This window comes from Nycticebus coucang, chromosome 2, assembly GCF_027406575.1.
Source record: "Nycticebus coucang isolate mNycCou1 chromosome 2, mNycCou1.pri, whole genome shotgun sequence".
Taxonomy (NCBI): Eukaryota; Metazoa; Chordata; class Mammalia; order Primates; family Lorisidae; genus Nycticebus; species Nycticebus coucang.
The window spans coordinates 41665499-41681662 of record NC_069781.1 but is presented as its reverse complement, the minus strand read 5'-3'; the positions used below and the strand labels follow the sequence as shown (position 1 = coordinate 41681662).

Genomic DNA, 16164 nt, shown 5'->3' with positions numbered 1-16164 from the left:
TTCCCTGACTGGGACTCCTGGTGGGATTAGAGGGTTGTGACAACTGCCTCGGTAAATCTCTCTCCTTTAGTCAGAGAAAGTGAGGTAAGATTTCATAGTGCATTTGCTGTTAATATTTTTGGTGCCTTCACTGATTTCTTTTTGTTGTGTTTTTTTGTTTGGGTTTTTTTTTTTTTTTTAAGACAGTCTCACTTTGTCACACTTGGTAGAGTGCAATGGCGTCATAGCTCACAGCAACCTCAAACTCTTGGGCTTAAGTGAGTGTCTTGCCTCAGCCTCCCTAGTAGCTGGGACTACAGGCCCCTTCTACACTGCCCAGCTATTTTTTTGGTTGTAGTCGTCATTGTTGTTTAGCAAGCCCTGGCCAGGTTCGAACCCATCTGCCTTGGTGGACATGGCTGGCACCCTACCCACTGAGCTACAGGTGCCACACTGATTTGTTTTTTTTGTGTGTGTATAGTCTAATGATTTTTAAAGTATCTTTACATATCTCATCTGATTCTCACAGGAAACAGGGAAAATACAGTTATTCCTATTTCATAGTTAAGGAAACTACAGTGCAGAGAGATTAAATATTTGTTCACACAACTAATAGCAGAGCTAAAATAAGAATTTCAGGTATTTAGCATTTCTCACTATGCCTTTGGGGTTGAATAATTTATGGTCAATTTATAAGTGCTTTGAAGATGCCAAGGTTGAGTGATGTTTTATTTGTTTTGTAGGAGAAGATGGTGTGAATTGGTTCATCAGTGAAAAAGATATTGAGGTAAAATTAAATTGCTTTTGAAATTCTCTGTAGCAGGTTAATAATTTCCTTTAAGTCAGTCTTACTATGATAACTTTTGGAACATTAATCAACTTTTTTCAAATAGCAGTAATCGTAAGAGGCTTATAAGAAAATGTTTGACGTTAGTACCTGAGTGATTTAACTCTTCAGAAACTTGGTTCACCCTTGGCTTTTGTCAGTGATTTAATAGTCATTATCATTTAGTCCCCTTTCCCTTTTTGTTTCTCCTCTACCAATCTGAATCCCCTCAGCTCTGGAACCACTAAAGATCAACACCGGAAATAACTGTTGCTTCAGTGTAAGGAAATGGTTAGTCTATTTTTAGGATGTGACAGGTGTTTATCTTTGTCATTTATTAGCCTTAATCATGGCAGATGCTAAAAACAAGAGTAAGTAAAAGTTTTAAGAGATAACTAGATCATATCTATTTGTAGCCTCCTTAGCCAGTTCATCAAAATAACAAAAGATGAAAACTTTTTCAAAGATGAAATTCTATCAAACAAGATAAAAGCATGGTTGGGATTTACATATTCCTATTTAGATATTCCAAATGATATGCTTTGCTAAAGACAAAATTGAAAAAATCATTATTCTCTAAGTGAAAAATTTATGCACAACTCTCATTCAGGAAAATGTGGTGTACTTTCAGTTACAGAAGTCAGCAGTGGTTTTGACTTTCAAAGTGTCTAGATGAGGCGTGTTAGTGTCCCTGCTAGACCTGAACCATTAGTACAGAAGGAGATAGAAAAGAAAAGAAATTAATAATTGGAGAAGTGTCAAAGAATGGGTAAGAGTGGCAAACAAAAAGGAGTAGTTATCTTTGTAGTATATCCTTTTATTTTTCTACCACCTTTTAAGAGAACAGGAGAGATCACAAAATTCCCTGTTGCTAGATTCATATTGAACAGAAATGACTGTTAAAAACTCTTGCCTTACCACAGTAATGGAACTGACTTGAAGTTTGATGGGTCTTTACTCACTGGTAGTTGTCTTTAAAAAAGAAGAGTAGATAGTTTTTATTAAACAGAGTGAAATGATTTTTTTTTTAATTCTTGATTCTTTTTCCCTTAGGCCCAGATAGCTAATAACAGATCTCCTAGAAGATTGGCCCAGCGATACTACTCAGACTACAAAAACGTTATCTGTAGAAATTGTGACAAACGTGGCCATTTGTCAAAAAACTGCCCCTTACCACAAGTATGTAAAATATGTAATACTACTTCTCACATTTTAAAAAATCAAGATAGGTTTAAAACCCTGTAACTTTAGAATTCAAGTTTTTTGTATTGTGGGTGTTAAGTTTCATTTGGGTCACAACCTCAGTATAAGGGAAAGAGCAATATATTTAGTCTTAAAAACCTGGAATCAATTTCAGCTTCCCATTACTAGTCATATGATCTTGGCCAAATCATTTAACTCTCTATACTTTTGTTTTCTTATCAATAAATAAGAAGATTGCATCACATGATTATGAGACCCCTTTTACTTTACAGAAATTTTATTTCACTGTGGGTTAATTTTCATTGTTACAAAATTATAATTTTAGTGATTCATAAAAGATTATTGATACTGTGTTAAGCCAGGTACATTAACACTTCGAACAACACAGAACTGACATTTACTAACACATACTAAGCTCTTAAACATTCCTTTCATAACCTGTTCCCTGGTCCAAATGACTAGCTTTGAAATACATACATGAGACAGCTCTCAAGTTTCCTTTTTGTTTGTACTTCTCTACGCAAAATAGCCCCTTCTGTATCTGTTCCTCCTGTGATTTAGCTTCTAGATCACCCTACTATTCCATGTTCTAAGATACCTTTCACTTTGTCAATATTCCTATATTCCTGTAAGACAAGGCATAAAAAATAAATGCCAGTCTGTACAGACTAAGCCTTTATACAGCAGTTCTCAACCTGTGGGTCGCGACCCACAGGAACTGTATTAAAGGGTTGTGGCATTAGGAAGGTTGAGAACCACTGCTTTATGGCATCCACAGTACACAGGTAGCTTATATTAAAACTCTAATTGCAACATTTTGTCTTGAGTTATGCTCAAGCTTGGGCCTTGATTGGGGTCTCAAATTAGCAAAAGCTTTTTATGGGATTATATACTAAGAGAAATAGCAGTCTTCTACTATTTGAGATTGAAGTGTTTTGCTAAAGAGATTTTATGTTTTATGTTTTTTTCTGCTACATAGAAAGTTCGTCCATGCTTCTTGTGCTCCGAAAGAGGACATTTACTATATTCCTGTCCAGCTGCCCATTGCATAAACTGTCCTTTGCCTAAGAAATTGGGCCACAGATGTCTTTTCAGATACTCCTGGTCTAAACAATGTGACCGATGTCATATGCAAGGCCACTATACTGATGTGAGTATCCTGCATATAATTAATTTAATCAGGTTTTGGGGGCAGTATTCCAGTTTATAACTAATAGTCAGCCTACCTAAAAGAATGTTTACTCTACATTATACAGAACGGTAGTCATTCCCTGTGGCCACTGAACATGTAAAGCAGGGCTGTAAATATCAGGGTTAAGAGGCAGGATTTACAAATATTTTAAGCCTGTGCTAGCCCCTTTCTTTGTGGGGGTTCACCAAGTAAAGATTAAATTAAAGAGATACAGTAAATAACATATAAACTCTGTGTATGTATTAATGCATATTTATTTTCATTTTTATGTCAGGTTAATTTGAGGGTACAAAGAATTAGGTTACACTCTTTGTATTTGTTAGGTAGAGTCCCTCTTATATTTGCGTCCCACCTCCAAGAGGTTTGTCTATACCCAAACTATTAATGCCTATTTAAATGAAATATATGAAAATATTGGAACCAAGCATCTGTATGAAGCTTGGTTTCATGCTGCATGTTGATTCTTGCTGGTATAATAGTCTTAGGAAAGAAGGACAAGTCACCAGTACTTTAAATATGCTTGTTTTATTAGCTCTTTCTTTAGATTTAAATAACAACAATAATTGCAGCACGTTAAAAATGCTATTTTGGACATGATTTGCATCATATTGTTAATGTGTGTGGAGTTCTGGTCACAATTTCAGAGGCCAGAAAAGCTAGTGAAATAAGTAGGTACAGCTCTGATGTGGAATATGTAGTTTTCTACATTCGATTTACTTCTAACACCTAATGAATGTCTCATTAAGAATCTGTCATTTTAGCTCTTAATTGCATCTCTTACTACATAGCAACATATGTTTATTTTATATTAACAGCTAATCAGTACAGAGTCATTTTTCATACTCATACCTAAAAGCCAGTCCTAATTGGTTCAGGGAACATTTATGAAAGGGTTAGCGCTCACTCATTTATCGATTTTTACAAAATAGTAAAAGTCTTTTCCTTTTAATGTGTGCTTCTAAAAGACATAATGCAAAGCACAGATATTTTTCTGATATAATTTATATTAAAGTATATCTATAATCTTGCTCAAAAAATTACTATGGCTTTCTACTGAAATGAATTTCAGATTAAAACAAATTGAAGTCTGTTTGTTATGTGTGTTTCTTCTATAAATATGACAATTATGGATTATAATTTTACCAATATGTTTAGATTGTTACCTGTTTTTTTAAACAAATGATGCTACAGTTAACGTCTTTTATTTGTGTGTAAATGTGTTTATGTAAGGGTATTTGAGTAAAACAAATTTTATAAATGGAATTATGAAATTAAAAAGTACATGCATTTAGTCTGAAGAAATATTGTCATACTGCTCTTCTAAAAGATTTATACCCATCTCCCAGCAATGTTTAGAGAAGTGAATACTGTAAGTATCAATGTTAAATGTTATTGTTCCTTAAAAACTTCAGCTAATCATATAAAGAAAAAATGTTATTGTGTTGTTTTTGCTTTTTTTTTTTTTTTTTTGCAGTTTTGGCTGGGGCTGGGTTTGAACCCACCACCTCCGGCATATGGGGCCGGCGTCCTACTCCTTTGAGCCACAGGCACTGCCCATTATTGTGTTTTTTTTTTGTTTTTTTTGTAGAGACAGAGTCTCACTTTATGGCCCTCGGTAGAGTGCCATGGCATCACACAGCTCACAGCAACTTCCAACTCCTGGGCTTAAGTGATTCTCTTGCCTCAGCCTCCCGAGTAGCTGGGACTACAGGCACCCACGACAACGCCCAGCTATTTTTTGGTTGCAGTTCAGCCGGGGCCGGGTTTGAACCCGCCACCCTCAGTATATGGGGTCGGCGCCCTACCGACTGAGCCACAGGCGCCGCCCTATTGTGTTGTTTTAATTTATATTTCTTAGGTGACTAATGAAGTTGAATATGATTGACTAATTTGAATGTTCTAATTCCCAAGAATAAATATAGTGATAGAAGATTTTGTTTCATTCCAAAGTAGTTTTCAATACTGTATTTACCAAGTCTTAAAAATGATAGATCCTGGCTCGGCGCCTGTGGCTCAAGCAGCTGAGGTGCCGGCCACATACACCTGAACTGGTGGGTTTAAATCCAGCGCAAGCCTGCCAAACAACAATGATGGCTGCAACCAAAAAATAGCTGGGCATTGTGGCAGGTGCCTGTAATCCCAGCTACTTGAGAGGCGGAGGCAGGAGAATCGCTTGAGCCCAGGAATTGGAGGTTGCTGTGAGCTGTAATGCCACAGCACTTTACCCAGGGTGACAGTTTGAAGCTCTGTCTCAAAAAAAAAAAAAAAAAAGACAGATCCTAAATTACACTAGTATTATGTTGTTGTCTATGTTAAGTTGTCAATTATAATTTTCTTATCAAGATTTTCTAGTTTGGCAGTTATGTTTAATAGCATCTGGGTTTTACTTCTTTCTTCAAAGGAGCTCTTACCTGTGATAACAAGTAACCTTTTTGAAACAAGAAACTATATAGCAGTTAAAACTACTTGTAAAAGGTCATATATCATCTCTGAATTAATTCTTTTTTTGTTTTTATTAAATTATAACTGCGTACCTTGATGAATTCTATTGCTCATTTTGCTTACCTTTTTACTTTGGGCCTCTAATGTGTTAAATTCTAATCTGAAATGAGGATTGGTAAAGCCCAATGGATATACCTTTTTTTTTTTTCTTTTTGTTTGAGACAGAGTCTTACCATGTCACCCCTTGGTGAGTTGCTGTGGCGTCATAGCTCACAGCAACCTCAAACTTACGGGCTTAACCGATTTTCTTGCCTCAGCCTCCCAAGTAGCTGGGACTACAGGTACCCACCACAACACCCAGCTATTTTTTATTGTTATTGTTAACATTTGTCATTGTTGTTTTAGCTTGCCTGGGCCAGGTTTGAACCCTCCAGCCTCAGTGTATGTGGTTGGTGCCCTACCCACTGAGCTACAGGTGCTGCCCTGAATATACTTTTTTTTTTTTTTTTTTTAGAGATAGAGTCTCACTTTGTGGCCGTCCGTAGAGTATCGTGGTGTCACCGCTCACAGCAACCTCCAGCTCTTGGGCTTAGGCGATTCTTTTGCCTCAGCCTCCCAAGTAGCTGGGACTACAGGCGCCCGCCACAACACCTGGCTATTTTTTTGTTGCAGCTTGGCCAGGGCCGGGTTTGAACCCGCCACCCTTGGTATATGGGGCCAGTGCCCTACTCACTGAGCCACAGGCGCCGCCCCTGAATATACATTTTCAAAATACAGTTAAAATAGTGGTGTGCACCTGTAATCCCAGCTAATCAGGGAAGCTGAGGTAGGAGGACTGCTTGAGCCCAGGAGTTTGAGATCATCTCTGACACCACTGCAAGCCCCTGTCTCATAATAAAATAGGATTAGGCTGTTACCAACTTCAGAAAAGGCAATACCCTTTCTCCCAAAGCTGCCAGATCTATTGTTTTTGTTCTAATACATGGTGAAGGTTCCAGGTACTGGTTTGTTTCTAGACTGCCCACCTAGCATAAGATTCCCTCGGAGCCCAGAGAAACCTGAATTCCACTGACTCCTTATGGAAAAGCTGATAGACCTTCAACTACCCAGAAGCTCTTCATGAGGTTTCACTTGGAAGTTGAATTATTCTGGCCCCAGGTTACTGTAACTGTTTTGCCAGTCCCACACATGCTTTAGATTTGCCTTGCAACCTGGCCCTCCAAAGAAGATAATTATTTCTTCTGCAGCTCTCTGAAATGCTTACTACTCATTCTTCCTTCATCCACATACTTCTGAATTAAGGGATAGGATCATCCTCTCTTCCTCTTTTGCCATCGTTGCCTCTAAGTCATTACTCCTCCCTTTTTACATAGATATCTTTGGCTTTTCAAATCCTGTGGCAATACCATCCTCTACCTTTGTTGTTTTTCATTTTCCTGCCTATTAGACTTTGGGTTCATTCATTTCACTTGGGTAACTATTAATGCTCTAACATTTTCTAAATTAAGGATATCATGAAATTTTTTACTTTATACATTCCTATAGCCACAACCTGGACCTCTGTTTTGCCTGATTACCAGATATATATGTGCTAAGAGAATTTATGATGAAAACTGATGAGTCATTTTCAAATCTTTGCTATAGCGAAGAACACTTTTTTTTTTCCATTTTTATTGTTGGGGATTCATTAAGGGTACAATAAGCCAGGTTACACTGATTGCATTTGTTAGGTAAAGTCCCTCTTGCAATCATGTCTTGCCTCTAGAGGGTGTAGCACACACCAAGGCCCCACCCCTCTCCCTCCTTCCCTCTCTCTGCTTTTCCTTCCCCCCCACCCCCATGGACTTAATTGTCTTTAATTGTCCTCATATCAAAATTGAGTACATAGGATTCATGTTTCTCTATTCTTGTGATGCTTTACTAAGAATAATGTCTTCCACTTCCATCCAGGTTAATACGAAGGATGTAAAGTCTCCATTTTTTTTAATAGCTGAATAGTATTCCATGGTATACATATACCACAGCTTGTTAATCCATTCCTGGGTCGGTGGGCATTTAGGCTGTTTCCACATTTTGACGATTGTAAATTGAGCTGCAATAAACAGTCTAGTACAAGTGTCCTTATGATGAAAGGATTTTTTTTCTTCTGGGTAGATGCCCAGTAATGGGATTGCAGGATCAAATGGGAGGTCTAGCTTGAGTGCTTTGAGGTTTCTCCATACTTCCTTCCAGAAAGGTTGTACTAGTTTGCAGTCCCACCAGCAGTGTAAAAGTGTTCCCTTCTCTCCACATCCACGCCAGCATCTGCAGTTTTGAGATTTTGTGATGTGGGCCATTCTCACTGGGGTTACATGGTATCTCAGGGTGGTTTTGATTGCATTTCTCTAATATATAGGGATAATGAACATTTTTTCATATGTTTGTTAGCCATTCATCTGTCATCTTTAGAGAAGATTCTATTCATGTCTCTTGCCCATTGATATACAGGATTGTTGGCTTTTTTCATGGCAAAGAACACTTTTTAAAAATTTGTTGGAAATACTTTATTGGTTAACTACTTGTATAAAAGTATTTAGTTGAAATTCCGGAGTTTTACATGTTAAAAGAATAAAATGATGGCTCAAGGCCTACTAAAGTCAACCTACATCATTGGTAACTTTCAGAGAATAAAAATCCCAATTCTGAATCTGCCATATATTTTCCCTCCTGACAACAATTTTTAAATGTACAGAGAATTTTAAAATATGTCTACACTTGTAGCTTGCACACAGTACTATTCCATGAGCTATATGTGACATTACCAGTATAATGATAGCTATGGTTAATTGAATACTTACTGTGTTTTAAGACTTTGCTTGGGGAGTGCTTCATTCACTACTACATCCTCTGCACATAGTAAGTGTTCAATAGATTTAATCCTCACAACCAGCATATGAGGTACAAGCCCTGTGTCTTCCTCTTTTTTTTTTTTTTTTGGCTGGGGCTGGGTTTGAACCCACCACCTCCTCTGGCATATGGGACCGGTGCCCTACTCCTTGAGCCACAGGCGCCGCCCTGTCTTCCTCTTTAGAAAGAAAAACCTGAGACACTGCAAGGTTAATAAGCTTTGCTCAACGTCTTAAAGCTAAAATCATCCCGTACTTTATGAATGTATGTAATAAAGGCATACATATTGAAATTCTAGCAATTGTCAGTTTACTGCTTAGACAATCTCTCAAATTTCTATCTTAAATCTGCACTTACTATATAAGCAGATCTACTAAGCAACTTATCAATATATTATAAAACACACAAAGATAACTAGTTTGCAAATAAAAATAAATTATAGGTTAATTATTAAATTATTTGGCTCTTGAAAGAGCTTCTGAGGATTGAGAAAGCAGTATAGACTGTTTATTTTCAACCACAGAGCCAATTGTGTGGTACCATAGAACTGTGCTACTCATAAAAAACCATCCCACCTTCAGCAATCTATAATGATCGTTAAAATTGCCACCCTTTTTCATTAAAATATTACTGAGTCAGTCAATGTCAAATAATTGAAATCCAATACTCCTAAATTTTCTCCAATTCGTCCACAATTTTTTTTCTCAAATACGCTGCTTGGTATTTTACCTTCGTAGTCCGTGCTAAATACCTTCTTTAATTTGCCCACAGTCATCTACTTTGGGAGAGCTCATCACTTGAATCCATCTTTCAAGTCAACCTTTTAAATACGGTAAAAGATAATAATTCATAGGACATATTTTATTGGTTCCTTTATTTGGTGCTAGAAAAAAATACTCTCAAATATCATGTATACTAAAATATTTTTTTAATTTTATTTTCAAATTAGTCTTAGGGTACATACAATTAGGGTACATTGTTTGCATTTGTTAGGTAAAGTTTATAATACTGACATATTAAGACATGAAATCAAGACGCTAGATCACATATGGCCTTTGTTGCTAAATGTAAAGACTTTAGCTTTTACTTTGAGAATAGGCAAAATCACATTTAAGAATTGTGGATAGGGGACTGATGTAGTCTAGTTTTGTTTTGTTTTTGAGACAGAGTCTGAATTTGTTGCCTTTGGTAGAGTGTTGTGGCATTGTGGTTTACAGCAACCTCAAACTCCTGAGCTTAAGCAATTCTTGTGCCTCACCCTCCCAAGTAGCTGGGACTACAAGCACCTACCACAAGGCCTGGCTATTTTTAGAGACGAGGTCTCCCTCTGGCTCAGGCTGGTCTCCAACCTGTGAGCTCAGGCAAGCCACCCACCTCAGCTTCCCAGGTGCTGGGATTATAGGCATGACCCACTGCGCTTGACTGAAGTCTAGGTTTTCCTTAAAAATATTACTCTAAAGCTGGACGGTGTGGCTCATGCCTATAATCCTAGTACTCTTGGTGGCTGAGGCAGGTGGATTGCCCTGAGCCCACAGGTTCTAGACCAGCCTGAGTAAGAGCTAGACCCCAACTCAAAAAAATAGGTTTCCTTGCTATTCCTTAAAAAAACAAACATGCTCTTGTCTCTATCTTCCATTCCCCCTACTGGAAATGTTCTTCCCCCATTATCTTTAGCTATTCTCTCCTTCATCTCTTTCTTTTTACTGCCTAAATGTTTCCTTTTTAGAGAGGCCTTTCTTGACCACCCTAATTAAAATACCAAATTTTCACAACATCAGCCTTCCTTGTCCTCTTTCCCCACATTGTTTTTCTCCATAACACTTACATTTAGGTTATATTTACTTTTCTATTTCCCTTATTAGAATGTAGGCTCCGTGTTGATTTTTAGACATGTTCACTGCTCTATCTCTAGCTTCTCTCATACAGAAGAGCTCCATAGGGTTATTGAATGAACAAATGAATGAATCAGGGGTAATTCCAATTAAATGCTTCTGAAAATTGTCAAGTCATGCACACCAGCATATAAGCTGGGACTTTCTCAATTCTAATATTTCTAAAATATTAGAATTGTGATAGACTGATACGTTCCTTCAAATACATAGTTTTGCTGACAGTGGAACATTGCACCTATCTTTGGGAATAAAGAGGAAAATCAGACTTAGGTTATGTATACTTTGTTTACCCCACTTTTCACAAAATTTAAATGTTATTTTGAACATAATGGAACAAGGGGGCATGGCTGGGATTGATTTATTTTTTTAATAAAATTGTTCAATAGCTTATAAAATGCTTATGTACATGAAACACCAGAGTACCCCCAAGAAAGTTAAATAAAATTGATTTCTAAGCGGTTTCTTCCTATCCTCTTACATATATCTATCCTCTTGATAGATGTATGCAAAACTAAAACTGTTCCAAACCACCTAGTAAATGGATATCTGAAATTTTTTATTTTTGCAAACATATGTAACCTTTAAATAAATTCTATTTTTTAATCTTCAAAGTGTGGAATTTAGCATATTTAAGTTTGAAGGAGAAACAGTCCTTATTTTGAAATTCTACTAAATGGTTTCCTTTCTAGTCACTTCTAACTAACTGGAAGAATTTTCCCAGTTGAACTCTTCAATACTATGTGCCTCATCGCCTAGTGTTAGTCACTTTCAGTAAACCTAACAGCTTGCTAGCAAGTTTATGTTGACTTTATAGAAACTGTAAAAATAAGTTTGTAGAAGATAGAAACAATTCCCTTTCTCCAGGACCTTAACTTACAATAAAGGAAGGGGAAGGATTGTTCCCGTATAGTAAACTCTCCTAATTACATATTTGTAAACTCTGAAAATTAAAGGATAAATAACTTTAGTTTTTTTCTGAGAATCTTACGGCACTTAGGAATGGACTTATTCAGTGCAATCACATTTGGGAAGACATGAGTCTCCGCTGTATGCATGTAAAGCAGAAGGTCACTATGGATTTTATAAAATTTCAAGCTCAACCTATTATATGCCTCACCTTAAAAAACAAATCCAGATGTAAAAGGCCAGGTAAACTTGAATTTTATTACTAGTAAGGACACTAATTATTTACCACTAATATGGACAAATTCTGAAACTATCAGAATTGGAGGACAGTTAAGGAAGTCAGATCCTTTTTAACACTAAGGCTAAAAGCTTTACTAAATATTACAGAATCAGATCAACTCCCCTGAATTTTATAGGTCCCAGACAACTTTCTGATTGGGTTCTGAAAAATCTCCCTGAAACACTACAGTAGTGAAACAAAATACAGCAACTGGTAAAGAGTTTCACCTGCTAAAAGTATCTATAGACTTACTTGTGAGTATCTATGTTTGCCTATACTGATCAGTTCTGGGTACAGTATTTTGCTGTGTACAGTGCAATACCATGTGTAATGTGTACACACATTTTTGGCCCAAACTTTTAGGAAAATGCCCCTTAAGAAAGTGATCAGCTCTGTGGGGAGGGCTAACAAAACTCCCTTGAGAAACTGACCAGCTCTGTGGGGAGGGCTAAGGCCCCCGTGATAAACATGCAGATCACACCACCCTTCCCCCAGAGCTTCCTACTCTGTGAAGATGGCCCCTTCCCTCTCTCTCAGGAGCATTTACCTCCTGGCCATGGCGGGAGCAATGACCAAGATGGCCACTGCGTGGCCAGCAGGACGGGGCTTCTGAGGCCAATCAGTTTGTGTACAGTAGACAGGTCCCTATAACTTATACAGGGTGCCCAGTCCCTTCTGTGCAGCTGGCCTTGCCAGCCCCACCACTACCCCTTCTCTGATTATGGTGCTGGGCAGAGGCTACTGGCTCATTCCCACCAGATCCTCCCAAACTAGAACCCTGTGTACCCACCAACAGGATCAGGCAGAAGGGCTCACCACCCCAGGAGCCCACTGGACTCCCCACTCCCATGTATAATGTCCATACATTTTCCCCCCAAAATTGGGTCAAAATGGTATGCATTATACATGGCAAAATATGATATATTCTTGTTGAAATCAAGGTATAGTTTATTAATCTTAAAAAACAATGCTTTTCTTTGGTTGTTTACTAGTTAATTAGGTATGCCATTTAAAAAGTACATATTTTCTCTCAAATTTATAAACATCTATAGAATGATTCTATTTCAGTAAAAAAAAAACGGTTTGTATAATCTTGTGTGTGTGTATGAACAATAATAAATGAGATAAAGGAATATATAGCAGGCAATTAGCATTGGGTTTCTTTAGTATACTGGGAATAGGTTGGAAGAGGGCTGGGAGATAGAATAGTAGTAAGTGTGATCTTGGTTTATTATATACCCTTCTACTAGTTATTGCTTTGATTAAAAAAAATAAAAACAAAAATTATTTCAAGTTTAAGAAACTTAAATTATATTTAGAAATATGAGCTAATTGGCCTTTTAGTTATGTAAATTAAAATAATTCTCTCTATCTTAAATCACAGATATTAAGACAAAAGCCTATACCCTAAGAACACTAATTATTGTAGTAAGGTAGTTTCACATATGCAGGTAGGTATGACCAATTTTTTAATTATTACTTCATCCTGTGTTACAGATTCTTACTTTCATAAGAATCAGGGACAATAAGAAGGGTTTTTTTAATGGAGTGGATAATAATTTCCATTGGAACAAAACATCTCTACTTTGCAGATCTATATAATTGTAACTGTGTCCCTGTTCTCACAAACAAAATACGATTATATTTAAACTTTTCCATGAATGGGTTGATCAGAGACCTAAACGTTGTTAAGTTTCCTTTTTTTTTTTGCAGTTTTTGGCCGGGGCTAGGTTTGAATCCACCACCTCCGGCATATGAGGCTGTTGCCCTATTCCTTTGAGCCACAGGCGCTGCCCTCCATTTTTTTTAATAAGCCAATAGAAAAGAAAAAACTACAGGCATATACAAAGAATTGGTAGATCAAAAAAGGAATCAGAAATGTCCCCAAATCAGAAATAAACTCACTGTAAGACATTGGGAAGTTGAGAAAATCACTAGCAAAACAGTAAAAGGAAGTTATCATCGTAAGAGTTCACACCCAGTATGAGGGCAAATAAAACCCATGTCTAGACATGCCAGTGAAATTTCTGAATGTCAAACAAAAATATATAAAGAACATTGAATTTTTTTTTTTTTTTTTTTTGGTTTTTGGCCGGGGCTGGGTTTGAACCCACCACAACTAAGAGGGGGGATTGGTGAGAGGGTTATGCAGGATTAAAATTTACCTATGCAGGGGCGGTGCCTGTGGCTCAAAGGAGTAGGGCGCTGGCCCCATATGCCAGAGGTGGTGGGTTCAAATCCAGTCCTGGCCAAAAACGGCAACAAAAAAAAAAAAAAAATTTACCTATGCACTACATTACACACTGGCCTGGTGGCAGGCACACTGAAAGCCCTGACTTCAGCATTATATATTGTATCCATGTAATGAAAACATCTGTGCCGCTTTAATATTTTGAAATTTTAAAAATACTATACTGACATTGGGAGAGAAAAACACGCAAATCAGATCAACATCAAACTTCTCCTGCACGAAACTAAATGCCAAAAGATAGTGGAGAAATCTCTAGAAGTTAGTGGATTCTGAGGCAATAAGATGATATAGTCGATCTGTTGTTCATTTCTGAATTTAAGGGAAAAGTCAGGGATTAAGATCAGCACCAGTGAACAGTGAAGCAAAAAGTACATGTCTGAATACATTGTTAAATGTACTTGTATTAGATTAAATTCTCTTATTAGAAGACAAAGACATCAATGTCAGAAACCATAAAGAGAAAAAGGATAATGGATTTAACTACCCTCCCCCTCCAAAAAGTCTGTTCATCCCCAAAGACCATTCATCCCAAAATTAAATGTCAGGCCACAGTTTGGGAAAGATTTTTGTAATATATATGATGGGACAGTTATCTAGAATATATATTTAATATATTAAAAATGCTTACAAATCAATATAAGGAAAGGAAAATGTGTCAATAATAATACCCAGTGTCAGGGAAGCTGTACTATCAAAGTACATTTGGATGGCCTTTCTGGAAATCAGTGATGGATGTTTGTAAAGATATATAGCTATAAGAATGTTTATTTCAGTGTTGCTTATAATAATGAAAACTAGAAGCAACCCAAATATTTAATAGCAGGAATAACTTAAGAACCTTACAACATGTTAGTATAATGGGATACTATTCAGCCATTTAGAAAATGATATAAAATGAATATTGAAAGCTACATAAGTTGCTAGTATGTTAAATGAAATGCAAAAAATATAAAGCAGTATATGAAGTAAAATTCTATTTCGATATAAATGTTATGTATTTATGTTCACGTAGATTTGCATAGGAAAAAGTTTAGAGTAAAATAGTCCAAATTATTTACTCTTGTTATGTCAGAAATTATAGTTGTTTTATTTTTCATTAATGCTTCTTTTGACATTAATTTCCTACTTTTATATTATCCATTCTAATAGATGAATAGTATGCATATTTATCTCATTGTGGTTTTAGTTTGCATTTGCTTCCTGGCTAATAATGTTGAATATCCTTCATGTACTTATTTGTCATCTTTAATATATCTTCTTTTTGTGAAGTGTCAAGATCTTTTCAAAATTTGTAATTTTGTTTATTTCATTATTATTGGGTTTTGATAGTTCTTTCTCTATTTTGGATATTGGTGTTTTATTCAGAATGTGATTTGAAAATATTTTTTTCCAGCCCTTAGTTTGTCTTTATCCTCTTTCCAGTTCTCTGGCAGAACAAATGTTCTTCAATTTCATGACGTTTAGTTTGTCAATTTTTTTCTATTATGAGTCATGCTCTTGATGGTATTTCTAAAAACACTTTACCAATCCCAATCCCAGGTCACAAGATTTTCTTTATAGTCTTTCAGATGTTTTATCATTTTATGTTTCATATTCAGATCTATGATCCATTTTGAGTTAATTTTTGTATAAAGTATGAGATTTAGGCTCGGCGCCTGTGGCTCAAGCGGCTAAGGCTCCAGCCTCATACACCTGAGCTGGTGGGTGCAAGTCCAGCCCGGCCCACCAAACAACAGTGCCGGCTGCAACCAAAAAATAGCCGGGTGTTGTGGCGGGCACCTGTAGTCCCAGCTACTTGGGAGGCCAAGGCAAGAGAATTGCTTGAGCCTGGGAGCTGGACGTTGCTGTGAGCTGTGATGCCACGGCACTCTACCCAGGGCAACAGCTTGAGGCTGCGTCTCAAATACACATATATATATATGAGATTTACATCAAGGTTCATATTTTTATGTATGGATAACCAATTGGTCAGGTTATCTGATCCAGTGTTATTTTCTGTGTCTTTAAGTATGTTGCACATAGTAGGTGCTCATTGATACTTCTGAATCTTTTTTATTTTCTATGACAAAAGTGGCCACAGCAGCTATGTCCTAATTAAATCTGTGTTTTTTATTTGTTTTTTTTCTTTTGGATTTTTTTGTTGTTGTTGTTGCTCTGTCTTTATGAACAGCCCACCTAAACTATGAATTTTTCCTTTTTCTGAGATTTAGGCACATCTGAGAATTGACCATGGTACAGTAGATTTCATTTATTTCAGCTACATTATGGATAACAATTTCTCCATGATCAATTTCTGCCTCAGAAGTA

The 16164-nt window shown here is 36.7% G+C and overlaps 1 protein-coding gene across 8 annotated transcripts in view; it reads left to right on the top strand.

The window, feature by feature from the left end:
- ZCCHC7 (zinc finger CCHC-type containing 7) overlaps positions 1 to 16164 on the top strand; it is a 256495-nt gene that overhangs the window by 198847 nt on the left and 41484 nt on the right. For 6 of the 8 annotated variants that reach the window (XM_053568672.1, XM_053568647.1, XM_053568665.1 and 3 more), the window contains 3 exons: positions 723 to 766; positions 1859 to 1984; positions 2988 to 3158. In XM_053568672.1, the coding sequence (XP_053424647.1) occupies positions 723 to 766; positions 1859 to 1984; positions 2988 to 3158 (341 nt within the window). The remainder of the gene's footprint in view (positions 1 to 722; positions 767 to 1858; positions 1985 to 2987; positions 3159 to 16164) is intronic. The other 2 variants (XM_053568688.1, XM_053568681.1) reach the window with 1 other exon arrangement.